Below are 13,094 nucleotides of genomic sequence, written 5' to 3'. Positions count from 1 at the left end.
TTGTAAAAAGGGAGAATTGTGGTTTTAGAGGCATTTTCTCTAGAGGAGTATAACCTCTAGCTTATTTCCAAAGGCCTAACAGGTTGGGTTCATCATTGCGGTGGCTTGCCACCTCTTTGTAAATTATTTTGTTATACTACCAGGGTCACAGGGGAGGAAAATGTAAATCCGAGCGGTTTTGTATTACCCCAGCTGGTTCATACAAGCCAGTTTACCGTTAATACCCACAGGGTAACGAGTTCAGCTCACTCTTCTCTGGTAACTTATAAGAAGCTTAGCAAGGTGGTTTGCTTTTAGCTTGTCTTTGGGTGTAACGACCCCACTTTTTACCCCAGTTCGGTAAGGTGACCAAGTTTACTAACTTGGTCTGGAGGCTTGACAACCCTGCTGTCCTTAGTCAAAATATCGATAGGCTGGTCCTGTCGTGACAACCTCCTTCTGGGAGCCTAATCCCAGTTTTAACAACCGCCGTTCCTGTAGACAAGATACTTCAGTGCAGCTTGCTGTATTGTAAACCTTTTTCATTTGCATAATTAAATCGTTGTCAACAACTGCAGGTGGAGAATTACAGTAGATTTTGATGTTGTTACCACAGACACTGATACAGTACTTGATGACGTGGAAGTTGACACAAATTCCTTCATTTGTACCAATTTAATTCATTTTGAATTCCTTTAATATTTATTGTTTTGTGTTGTGTTTTGTCGCTGTTGTATTTTTCTGCCTCTTTATGGTCAATGTTCTTAGGAAATCAAGAGGGATTTTGGTTTTTTGAAAAATCTTTAGAGAGTTGCAACCTCTAACTATAGTAAAACCAGCTGTCATTAGACAAGAAATATCATTACAGCTAGCTGTTTTGTCACCTCATTATCAATTTATGCATTTTCTTAAATGCATTTTACAACATTGTGATACACCCAATTATACTTTATCAAAAGAAACACACTGTATACGCATACGGCTAAAGTTTATGTAATGCACGTTACTCGATATAGAAGTAGTTAACGTCACAATGTTTGTTATGGGAAATCCTTGTCTTTGCATGGTACAACTACAACTTATAGTATCGCCGAAGAGATAAACAAGTGATATGGACTTATGTCTGGGGCATTGTTTAATCACAGAAAAATTTTTTGTACAAATAGAATTTTAGTTGGTGGTTGCTGTCTCGGTCGAACTTATAGTCTCCGTTTGCAAACGACGACGGTCGTCTTTCCCAAGTTTTTTCATCCAAGGCAGTCTTAAGCATTTTAACTTTTATATTGACAAACAGATATTGAACCAGTGATTTAGTATGCGTGTATAATAACAATGAGGTAGCTACACTTAAAAATATATAACGTATATTTATAACACACAGATTAGATGTAACCTTTGCACAAACTGAAAGTTTAGATGGAAATTTTAAAGCTTACCAATAAGACAAGTTTAGCAACTGTCCCTGCTAAGTAGCTCATAGGACAAAATATACATTCTTCACCGTCAAAACATCATGTTAATGCAGGAGAAGAAAAACTAAGTGCAAAATGGGTAACCAACGTTGCGAATGAATATGGTGCTATTCAACAATGCGTCGTAACATCTTCAGAGTCAAATGAAGGCCTAGAAACAATGGCACAAGGTCTCACGATATGCGGATGCCAATGTTGCACCACCATCTGTAATTTATGTTGACTGTAATTGTTGTAGTGAGGATATGGCTTTTTCCATCATGAAACAACTTGACATATGGCATTTTATAAAAGGGATTGCCTTTGGATGTGTGTCTGAAGCACATCCGTTGTATGGTCCATTCATAGAAACTCTATGCTGCTATTTTTGAATGGGACAAGCAAGATTACCAAGAGCTTTTGGCAGCAAAGAAAGAAGAACTTTAAGCTAAAGGAGTAAAGTCTCTAACAAATGTTGCCGTTGCCAAAGCAATGAGCTGGCGAAGCATTGTCGTAGACGAACAAGAGGTAATGACGTTACAATTAAGGCCTTAAAAAAGTTAATTTTATTGTACACTGGCTGCACCAAAACGCTTGGAGTGCCTCTCTTTGAATGAGAATAATCATCAATGGTAACAATGTTTGAACGCCAAAAAATTTACTTGTCTACAAGATCCTAATGTGTCTCTGTATTCCGCAGTGCGTACCATTAAAAAGGCAAACAGGTTGTAACGGTGTTTCGCTGTGCAAGAGGTAGCACTTCAGTGGAATCCTTTTATTGTCATTTCACAAATTTTTTACCTAGAAAAAGTGTTAATTCTGTCAACTTTAGGGCATATTTATTAGGATGTCTTGCAGGATGGATGAAGACAAGGAAATATGCCGCGGTAGAGATAAGTCTAATGACGTAAAGAACATTCTAGACTACACATGGCGAAGTTCAATGACCTCCGCCATGATGTCGAAGGAAAGCCGTATAATTCAGGAAATCCACCAAATTTTAATCAAACAAAGTGATTGGACTTGACTATCTCTTTTAGGAGCCTAATTTTAAATTTTATGCCGTCAAGAAGAGTGTGCAAGATGGCAACTGCGACGATCGATCTTTGGCATTGGTCGCATTGAAGTTGGTGAAGATGTTAAGGAAGAAGAAGAAATTGGAGACAGTGATAAAGCTGGGCAAAATTCCACTGGTCCCAAAGGCATCACTGGGTGGGAAAAATGTTGATGCACTTGCGCACACTCTCCACTTCTGAAATCAATTTGGAGACTCAGATTCACAGAAAATACTTAAATTGTATGCCAAGCTTTGTCTCCATTAAATAGCAGATTGGTAGAGGCAGTTTTCATACTTCTGTGCCGAATATTCTCTAGCTGAAGCACAACTATAAGTAAGGGAAATAACATATGTCAATCACATTGGCGAACCATGTTGGAAGAATACCAGCTGATTCGCGCCCCCTTTTCTTTAATGTTTTGCTTTTGTTGCATATTCCAATTTTTTTTTAATTTTATGAGTGGGCCCTGTCATTGCGTTTGATGGAATTTCCAAGTTTTGTGAATAGAAATTAAATCTTTTGATAAAAATTGGAAATTCTACTCTTTTGAATTTAGAAGGCGATTTTCTCATTGGTTCGTTCAAAATTCGCAGAAAACAAAAATGACAATATTTTTAATTTGTTACTTTTAACTGTCTTAAGATCCTAAAGGCTGTCAATTTGAGTGTGCCCCTGTAAAATATTCTGTTTTTTTTTAAGTCCTTGAAACTCCTAGGTTTTCTCCCTATTTCTCACTGTTTATTAAAAAACTAATTTTATATATATATATTGGTTGGTAAGACCTGTTTTTATAATTTGGAACAGAGCTATCTTTCATAGAATCAGAAAAGGCTTTCTAATCAAGACCAATGTGACCAAGACGTAGATTGTCAAGAGCACAGTTTAACGTCAATATTTTACTTTAATGGGCCCCGTGTTTTAACCCACAAAAGTACGGACTTAATGCAATAATTGTTCTTAAAGTAAAACCAAAACATTGCGTTGCATTTTTCTACCAATCCTAGCATTATTGTTCTTATAAAGAATTAATATACCTCAAGAAAATAAATTGTGGCAAGTATTTAATTTGGCGAATGACCAAAATGGAATATTTGACAGGGATTTAATTTGGCGAATGATAAATTATATAAAAATTTAGCGAGGATTTTATTTGGCGAATACAAAAAAATGTTTATTTTGTCAGGGATTTATTTTGAGGAATGACACAAAGAAATAATTTTATTTTTAAACCTTGTGAATATAAAAAAGATTTCGTTTTTTAGGAAAAAAACATTTTTCTTTCTTTAATTAAAAAAAAACGTATTTTTTTTAAATTTGGCGAAAAGTAAATTATGTTAAATTTGGCAAGTATTTAATTTGGCGAATAGTCAGTTTTCAATATTTTTGCGGGCATTTAATTTGGCAAATTTCGATGAAATTCGCCAAATTTTATCCACTTAAGGTATGTTAAAAATTATTAGAAAAAAATCTACATTTCAATAGGAACCGGGGCCACAGTGTGTTCCGTATCCTGCGCACAGAACTGTCGGATTTCTATTGAAAATCCAGGATTCTAGTAGGATTCGAACCGGTGCGGAAAGATCCACAAGCCGGGCAAGAAAGTACAACATGGATCCTAAAGGCACTGCCCGGATTTAAACTGGGGAGCTGTTGTTTACTAGACAGGCACTTTAACCGTTAAGCCACAGAGCCTGATTGCTGTGAGATTTTGTAAATCAAAATATCACTTGTCTTAAATATCGTGAAGGCTAACGACGTGCCGAGACGTGATTTACTGCCACTCGGAAGATTTAAGAAAGAGTAGTCACACATTTGTGGCACAGTGGTAGAATTCTTCCGTGCCATGCGGTAGACGCTTTTGATTCCCTGCCAATGTATCATGTTTTACCTACACCAGAAGATACCCTCCCTAAAATAGGGGTAAAAGAAGCAAAAAAGGAGTTGGTACAAAGTTCTGCTGCTCCGTCCACTACCTCTAAATGCCTTGTTGGGCACTGATAAAATGACGAGACCCGGAATTGAACCAGGTATATTTAGATCTTTGCTCTGACTCTTTCCCAACCGATCTAAGGAAGGGGAATAAAAGATTGGAAAAAGGGAGGAATACGGGGAAAAAAGGAAAGCAGCGTTTTAGGTGGTGTTATAAGCATCATGCCCTGCCTTTAGTTTAACAAAACACATATTAAGACGGTTACAACTTCTACAATAATTAACCGGCCGTCATTGAACAAGTTATATCACAACAGCCAGCTGTTTTGTCATTTCATCATCATGTTACTTAACTATTTTAAAACGTAAGAAACTTACAAATAATGTGTTATTTTGACAATGTCTTGTCGGCTTTAGCATCGTAGAAACAATGTCGTTCACCTTTTATTGTCCATGACCCTCCTTCATAGGCTTCCTGCATTTTTCGTCAAATGTTTTCTTTTCATGCCTTTTTCTTACTGGTAGTATACAATTTGTTTGAGATTTTAGCGATATCATTATTGGTATATGTGTGCCTTGCAATAGAACCGGGTCAAAGAACTCTGGCTTAAGTTACTGTTGGGCGGGAAAGTTTGAAATAGGAAATTTTAATTTTAAAGATGTCTCTCTTCGTTCTTTTGTTGCTGGTGTTGTGCAAATTTTTGTTTCCGATGTTTCAATTAAACAATCTGCTGATTAAATAGCACTGTCTCGATTAAGAAACCTTAGCTTCGCCATGTCCAGGCGATCATCTGCATCTTTGTACTTAACTACCTGGGCACTGCCTTGTCAAAGGGATTGGGCTACTGCTGCTGGAAGTGGATCTTTGGCGGTTTCCTTGCGGCAAGGCAGTTTGACGCGTGAAGAAGAGTAAGAAATTCTTTATTTTCGATTTGCTTTTCATGCCACAATTGCAAGGTAGGTTTGTTGATCTATATAGCATCAAGCCAGTCTCATATAGCAAAGAACTGTTAAAATTGCAAACACGGATGTTGTTTTACTTGCCGATGACTCCTTTTTCCAGTGGGAATCGTATCTCCTATTGCCATCAACCGTTAAAGTGTAGTGGGCTGTAATGTTGTTAGAAATAAGTATCTAAAGGGCCTTAACGATTCTACTTTTACGCTCTGATAAAGCAGAAGCGCTATCTTTTCAATGTCAAAGTCGACCTCTTGACTTCCTTTGTGCAATACTCATGCAGAGGAACGTTTTCTTTGTCGTATTTTTCTAGCTTGTTATAAAGAGACTTTATGTTTTTGGCATCCGTGTCCCTGACACTAATGCTATTTAAGTGTAATTCTTTCCGAACTGATATAAGCAAGGGGCGTAAAAGACTGGAGAAAATTGGGAAAAGAAAGGAAAAAGAAAAGGTGTGGAGGGGTAGGCATATGTTATCCTTCCTTCTATTTACATAACAAATTACTTAATCAATGATTTGCGGGAGTTGGCGTTGTTTGTGTACCGATAGGCTGCTGGTATGGCGACATATTATGCATTTTTTCTTGTAGGTGCGGAATTTGCATTGGTAGTTGGTAAAATGGATTGTAGAAATGTAGTGGAATATATAGTTGGCAAAAAGGACTTGGCACAGGCCACGACATTGGGGCCATTATTGGCAGCTGTAATGACGGTTGATTTTGATACAACTTTTGTTTTGATTGTCTTTTCCTAGGTTTTTTTCTTTGATGCTGGTATTGTAGCAGTTGATGTTTCATCTCTTTTGATTACAAAGTTTGGTGTTTTAATGCCACCATCTCGATTCAAGAATTTGAGCTTGGCCATATCGGAGCGATCTTCAGGATCTTTGTACTTTGTAGTTTATCGTGTCAGTGTTGCCTTCTGAGTTAAAATTAGCATGAGCCGTCGGATAGGTGTACACCCTGAAAAGAGTTAAAATAGCTTGTTTCAGTTTCGTTTGTTTACAGTGTCAAACCAGCCTCGTTCAATCTTATTTCTTACTGCCATCAATTGTGCCATGATCTCATTGCAAAGGTGGATGCACAGAGCTTCGACGATCCTGTTTTTTGATGCCAATAAAGCAGAAGAGGCGCTGGACAAAAAGCATCTTTTCATCGCCAAGATTCCCACGTGATCTTTACGTTTGCCCGAAAAGAATCGACATCTCTACTGGTTTTTTGTCATGGTTTTATACACCAACTGTTTTTTGTCGTATGGCTCAAGATTGTCGTAAAGGGCTTTAACGTTATTTGCATCTGTACCGCTGACACTGATGCCATTTAGTGCCAGCAAAGCACGAGCCAGAACGTCAACTTTGTGTGAACCAGAGATCCCTCTCCCGTCTTTACTGTCAAACCTACTTCCACTTTCCGAATTTTCTCCATCTTGCACGTTAACTACGGAGTCATATATAGTCACTTTTAAATTTAAATAATATAAACGACAATGTAGGAACTTAGCCTGAATTTCTCCAGAGATATTTGTTTTGCATAATTTAATCGTTTTCAACAACTGCCAATGGAGAAATACAGTAGAATTTGATGTTGTTACCACAAACACTGATACAGTACTTGATGACGTGGAAGTTGACACAAATTCCTTCATTTGTACCAATTTAATTCATTTTGGATTGCTTTAATATTTATTGTTTTGTGTTGTGTTTTGTCGCTGTTGTATTTTTCTGCCTCTTTTACGGTCAATGTTTTTAGGAAATCAAGAGGGATTTTGGTTTTTTGAAAAATCTTTAGAGGGTTGCAACCTCTAACTATAGTACAACCAGCTGTGATTAGACAAGAAATATCATTACAGCTAGCTGTTTTGTCACCTCATCATCAATTACTGGTACAGAATACAATTTGTGTTGCGAAGTTAGGTGCCAGAGGCGATTGGAACCCTTCAGTTCCGCACAAGCTGATTTTTATGGCTCTCAGACGCTATGGTGTACCAGAATCCCGGATAGGGCTTATACAGCTATAATACGACAGCCTGTTAAGTAAGTCTTTTTCGGCTTCTGCTCCAACTCATCCTTGTCTGATTCTGCTGCAATACAAGAATTTCTAAAAGATGCCGAAGAAAAACTTATAGCTATAGACAGGTCCTTTCATAAAGGGGTCCATAAGGTTTGGTTTTTACACCATCTGTTAATTCCCAGAATCCGCTGGCCATTATTAATTTATGAAGTTTCTCTATCTACTATCACAAAACTAGAGCAAAGATTTTCTGTTTTCATTAGGAAATGGTTAAAACTACATCATTCAATTTCCAACATTTCCTTATATTCCTCGACATCGCCTTGTCCTCTGCCCCTGAAAAGTCTTGCATCTGTTCTCAAATCCGCCAAAATCAGTGGACATCTGTTACTAAGAGATTCTGTCGACCCGTGTGTGTCTAAGTGCGTACCAGATTTAAAAGTTGGAAATTGGAAAGTTAGTGAGGCAGTTCTTTTGGCGGATAGTCAGCTCAATTTCAAAAGGATTTTAGGTTTGCATCAGACTGGTCGAGCTGGCTTAGGGCTCTTAGACCACAAAAATTTACCACCAAAAGGCACTTATGCTTACCGAAAGCTTGTTTCCAATATCATTGAAGAAAATGAAGAAGATATTTACCATGCCAGAGCTGTACAGTTGCATTTGCAAGGCAATTGGACAAAATGGTGCTCTTATGTGAAAAATAATTTATCTTGGAGAACAATTCTTTCACTGCCACAATGCCTAACTTCCTTTTGTATAGGGGCAACCTACGACACCCTTCCCTCTTCAACCAATCTTGTGAGATGGGGAATTGAGAAAGACAAAAGTTGCATTCTGTGCAAGAAACCATCCTCAAATGTCTCTCACATATTGGGTGCCTGTAGGACCTCCCTTACGCAGGGTAGATACACATACCGTCATGACTCGGTTTTAATAGTTTTAGTTAAGGCATTAAAAGAGTTTTTGGTATCATATGAACCTCTTAAGGTTTCCAAGTGCAACAAAATTAATTTCGTTCCGGCCGGTCAATCACCATTTAAGAAGAGGCATACAAAGTGTCCAGGCCTTCTTCACCTTGCTTCCGATTGGACAATACTGTCAGATTTAGATTTCGTTTTAGTTGTTCCACCATACATTGCAATGACACAACTACGCCCAGACGGTAGTGGCTAGATGCAGCGCGACTTAGAACCATCATATTTTTTTCAAATACTCTTCATCTCGGAGGTCACCCTCCATCAATGTTTTTTGTGGAGAAGTTCGAGCGGATAGATGAAACCTAAATTAAATCATCATTTTATCTTTTTTTTTTTTAAAAAAAAGTATGTAAAATGTAAATAAAAAAACAATATATAAAAAACGCTTACTAAAATCATAATGATAAGAAAGAGAAATACACTGTTTTGAATGAACATTAACACTTTCCACACTTCCATTTAACAGCCTCGTCATCGTTTCTAAATACTTTTAAAAGGAAGGGACACACACTTTCTGTGATACCATTCCTCGCATTTACTGCAAACAGCCATGAACATCTTGCTGTCAGCTTCATCGTCTCTAGTGAAAAATGGTCGACGACAAACACAAAAAACATCCTGGTAACTGACCAACGCTCTGTTGGTCTTGCACCTTTTTTCTGTGCGAGGAAACGGCGAAAACTTTTCTTCAACCAAGCATGAAAGAAGATGTTTTCTCATTTTTGCAATGTCGAATTTTTGACCTACAGGAGTAACGCCAAACAATGCATCGACAAGAAAAGCTACGGCAAAAACTCCACAATCAATAGAGTTTTTTTGTTGATGGACAGGAGAAATGTTAACAGATAAGGTGCTTCTGAAGTGAATGCGATATCGGCTATCTGCTTCCATACCGCTTCAGCAATTCTTCCAGCAAGTGAGTTAATATATCTAAATTAAGAAGAATAAAGAAACGTCTGCAATCCTTCTGGGGAAGTGATTGTTTTTCATTCTATTTTTTTTTCATAATAGTTGAGAACGTTAGACCAAACAGAACAGTAGTAGCAAGTTGGTTCTAAGCACAAAATTTGCTCACCTCTTTATCATCCAAGGAAAACACAGCAGTCCAGTGATCTGCATGAAATAGTATCTGTGCAAAATTTTCTTTGTGATGACTGAACCATCCCTTTTCACCAGAGTATGGGTGTTTTTTATTTATCGAAAATGACTTTTTAAACTTTTTCGGAGCAATTGATGGTCTGGAAATAGATGCACTGGCTCTCCTTTTGAAATTAGGCGAACTTTGTATTAAATTTGCCTTTTGTGCTGTTTGAAGAGTTGTTTTAGCGGAATTCAATAATGCTGTAATTTCAGTGGTGTATGATCTCAACAGCTCCTCGTCCTTCACAAGATATGTTAAGTCGTAAAATTCTTTTAATTTTACTCTCAATCTTTTTTGACTTTCTTTGAGACTGTTTCTGTATGTGTGTATATTATAATTAGCTGTAATAATCACAGGGGTCTCAAATTTACTTACTTTACTACTATTAGCATTGTCCTGCTGCGATACGTCTGTATGTTCGGTACTGTCTTTGGAGCATCTTGTGATGGAAAACTTTGAACGATGTTCATACTCATACTTCCCTAGTTCCGCTCTAAACTCTTCATATGACTTAAATGTTTCAAAATCTAAAAGAAATCACTTAATAATGTCTAAGTTTTTCGGTTTTTTTTCTACTTAGCTAATCAATTATGCATAATAGTAAAAATATACCTGTAGCTTCTTCTTTCTTGTTTGGGAGCTCGTTTTTAATATTATCAATCGACTTTTCTTCCCTAATAGATTCCATATCACAGGTAAACTTGGAGAAGAAAGAAATAATAATCAGTGAAAAATATTCTCAACAATACACCAATCAACCCCGTAGCTCTCAACCCCGCATAAAGGAAACTGGGCTCTAGTTTAGAGGGGACAGACAAGAAGCGCCGCGTTATTTCAAGAGGGTTTCAAGAGCAGAAAGACATATTTATTTTATAATACATAGCAAACTTATATTTTTAAACAGTTTTTATTAAAACTACAATGGGGCCAGTCAATTGCGCTGTTGTTGAATGCACTAACAACTCAAGGATGTTAGAAAAGTGGAAGAATAGTGAAATTGAAACTCATGGTGTGCTGAAAAAAGAATGTGGCTGTGAGCAACCCTTCAAATTATATTGCTTTCCTGGGCCTGTCAGATATTTGGAAAAAAGACAGAAGTGGTTAAAACTTATTAAAAGAGTTAACCCAGATAAAAGTCAGTGGCAGCCAAAAAGCAGTGATCGCATTTGTAGTATTCATTTTGTTGACAATGTGCCAAGTGTGGAAAACCCTAATCCTACACTAAATATGGGTTATGAAATGCGTCAGAGTACTTCAAGAAGAACACTGTTTAAAAACCCATTACCGTCAGCCAAAAAGAAATCCAAGAAAATTGATGATAGAGAAACCCTTGGTGTAACTGAAGCAAATCCTTTCTTGTCACCGCCACGTTCTCCTGATCAACAATTGACTGTTGACATTTTTACACCACCTACGCAAGATCATCAGTACTGCCTGTCCGAAGGCACCAAGCAATGCCTTGTCTGTAAAGATAAGAAGAGCTTGATATTTTCGATGACGAGAAAAATTGGGACATTATCACGTGAAAACAAAAAACTGAAAAAAGAAGCCCTATTGCAAAAAAATCAAAATACTCCATTTAGTTCACAAAAGATTAAAACTGACACCAAAATGAACTTTTATACTGGAATAATGACAATTGCAGCTTTTAATGCTATTTTTGCACTTCTGAAGCCTTACATTTCGTGTATGGTTTATTGGAAGGGATGTTCAAAAGCACGTAAAGCAACACACTCTAAAATAAAAAGGCAAAATAATAACTCCAATACCACCACGAAAAAGCTTTCTGCAAAAAATGAGTTTTTATTGACATTAAGGAGACTGAGACTTGGTCTGTTAAATGAGGATTTAGCAGATAGGTTTTGCATCTCCACAACATTATGTTCTAACATTTTTACGTCGTGGGTTAAATTCCTTAGAAAAACATTAGCTGATGTGTTAGTTAATTGGATACCAAAGGAAAGCATTTTGGAACATATCCCTGATATCTACAAGGAAAAGGGGTACGGAAATGTAAGGTGCATAATTGATTGTTCTGAGATATTCATTGAACGATCCAAGTCCTTAAATGTTCAAGCTGTCACATGGTCAGACTATAAACTTCATAACACTGTAAAGTTTTTAATTGGTATTTCTCCTACTGGTTATATAACCTTTTTATCTGATTGCTATGGGGGAAGAGCTTCAGACAAATTTATTTGCAATGACAGTGGCTTTTTTGAATTACTAAAATATGGAGACAATATAATGGCAGACAGAGGATTCCAGATCACAGAGGAACTCCTTTTACGATACTGCCATCTAGTTGTACCTCCAGGAGCCAGGTTAAAATCACAAATGACATTTATGGAATTCAGCAAAACCAAATCCGTGGCAAACTTAAGAATACACGTGGAAAGGTCAATACGGCGTATTAAAACTTATCGTATCTTGCAGACACCTCTACCAATTACAATGCTGCATCACGTTGATGATATTGTCCGTACATGTGCTGCATTTTGTAACTTGAAATCCATGTTAATTCAAAAAGCTAAAAAAAAGGACAGTTAATTTATTATATTTGATTAGGTATATTTATGTACATAGCTATAGCTGTTTTTTGTATAAATTTAATATTTTCACGCATTTGTAAAAAAAAAGTCTTGATCGTCTAATGTAAGACACACACCTACATTGTATTAAATCCAGGTTCAAGTCCTGGTCAAGGTATTATGAATGTAATTTAGATCAAGACGATCATTAGACGATCAAGGCTTTACGCAATTTTTTTCTAAAATATATACACAAAATATACAAATACATCAGTTAGTTTTAAACATTAAAACTAAAATCTATAAATTTTTCATAAAATAGCTTTATCATCTCAATTAAATTTTTACAAAAATCTTCATCATACAAAATGTCATCAATAACAAAGTCATGCGAAGTCCAAACCATAAAAAAACATTTTTTCAAATTTTTGCATACATTTGCAATTGACACTGCGTGTAATATTTGTGTGATTTTTTTAACACCTTCTTTCCATTCCTTTCAACCAGAAAATCAAGTACCACATCTGTTGGGGACTTGTGGCTTATTGAAAAGGGGCACTTTATTTCCAGACAGCTAGGCGAACAGCAGCAACAAGTCACCAACCCATCAGGACTAGCACCAACAAACTTCACGTCACCGTCAATAAATAAGCCACAAGACCGCACTTCTACATTTTTATGCTCTTTCTTTATTTCTTTTTTAAATGCGGCTAACGCAACAGGCTCCATTTCTCTTCCATATTTCTCTTCCATTTTCCGTGGTCTGACTTCTTTTCGGTTAGGTAGCCATTCACAAGCTTTGGCTGTGCATGATGGATTTGTCAGCCCACATGTTACTGCAGCATCTACTCGAAACAAAAGTGCAGCAATATGGTTGCATGTCTCAGACATTCCTGCCATGCAGGTGCAGTGTGCTGACATAATCCGATTACTTTCTCCTTTCAGAACGCATACCCATAGTTTATGAGGTGGATCATTTAATCGTTCTGAAGGCCTGCAATCTCCTTTTTTAAAAAGCAGTACTTTGAATCTTCGTCAATCGGATGGTACATTATTGGGCCT

General features: G+C 36.9%; 1 protein-coding gene across 1 annotated transcript; it reads left to right on the top strand.

The window, feature by feature from the left end:
- The first annotated feature begins 10,422 nt into the window (after positions 1-10,422).
- Positions 10,423-12,051, top strand: LOC130630126 (uncharacterized). Its single transcript, XM_057443520.1, has one exon. It carries the CDS (start codon positions 10,423-10,425, stop codon positions 12,049-12,051), a length of 1,629 nt encoding a protein of 542 aa, XP_057299503.1.
- Positions 12,052-13,094: the final 1,043 nt, after the last annotated feature.

Source organism: Hydractinia symbiolongicarpus, chromosome 2 (genome assembly GCF_029227915.1).
Source record: "Hydractinia symbiolongicarpus strain clone_291-10 chromosome 2, HSymV2.1, whole genome shotgun sequence".
In the NCBI taxonomy this organism is placed as follows: Eukaryota; Metazoa; Cnidaria; class Hydrozoa; order Anthoathecata; family Hydractiniidae; genus Hydractinia; species Hydractinia symbiolongicarpus.
The sequence above is the reverse complement of the archived record's forward strand: the minus strand, read 5'-3'. Positions and strand labels throughout refer to the sequence as shown.

What these genes read in the sequence shown, in the direction of transcription:
- LOC130630126 (XM_057443520.1), top strand. Translation starts at nt 10,423, where the DNA reads ATGGGGCCAGTCAATTGCGCTGTTGTTGAATGCACTAACAACTCAAGG.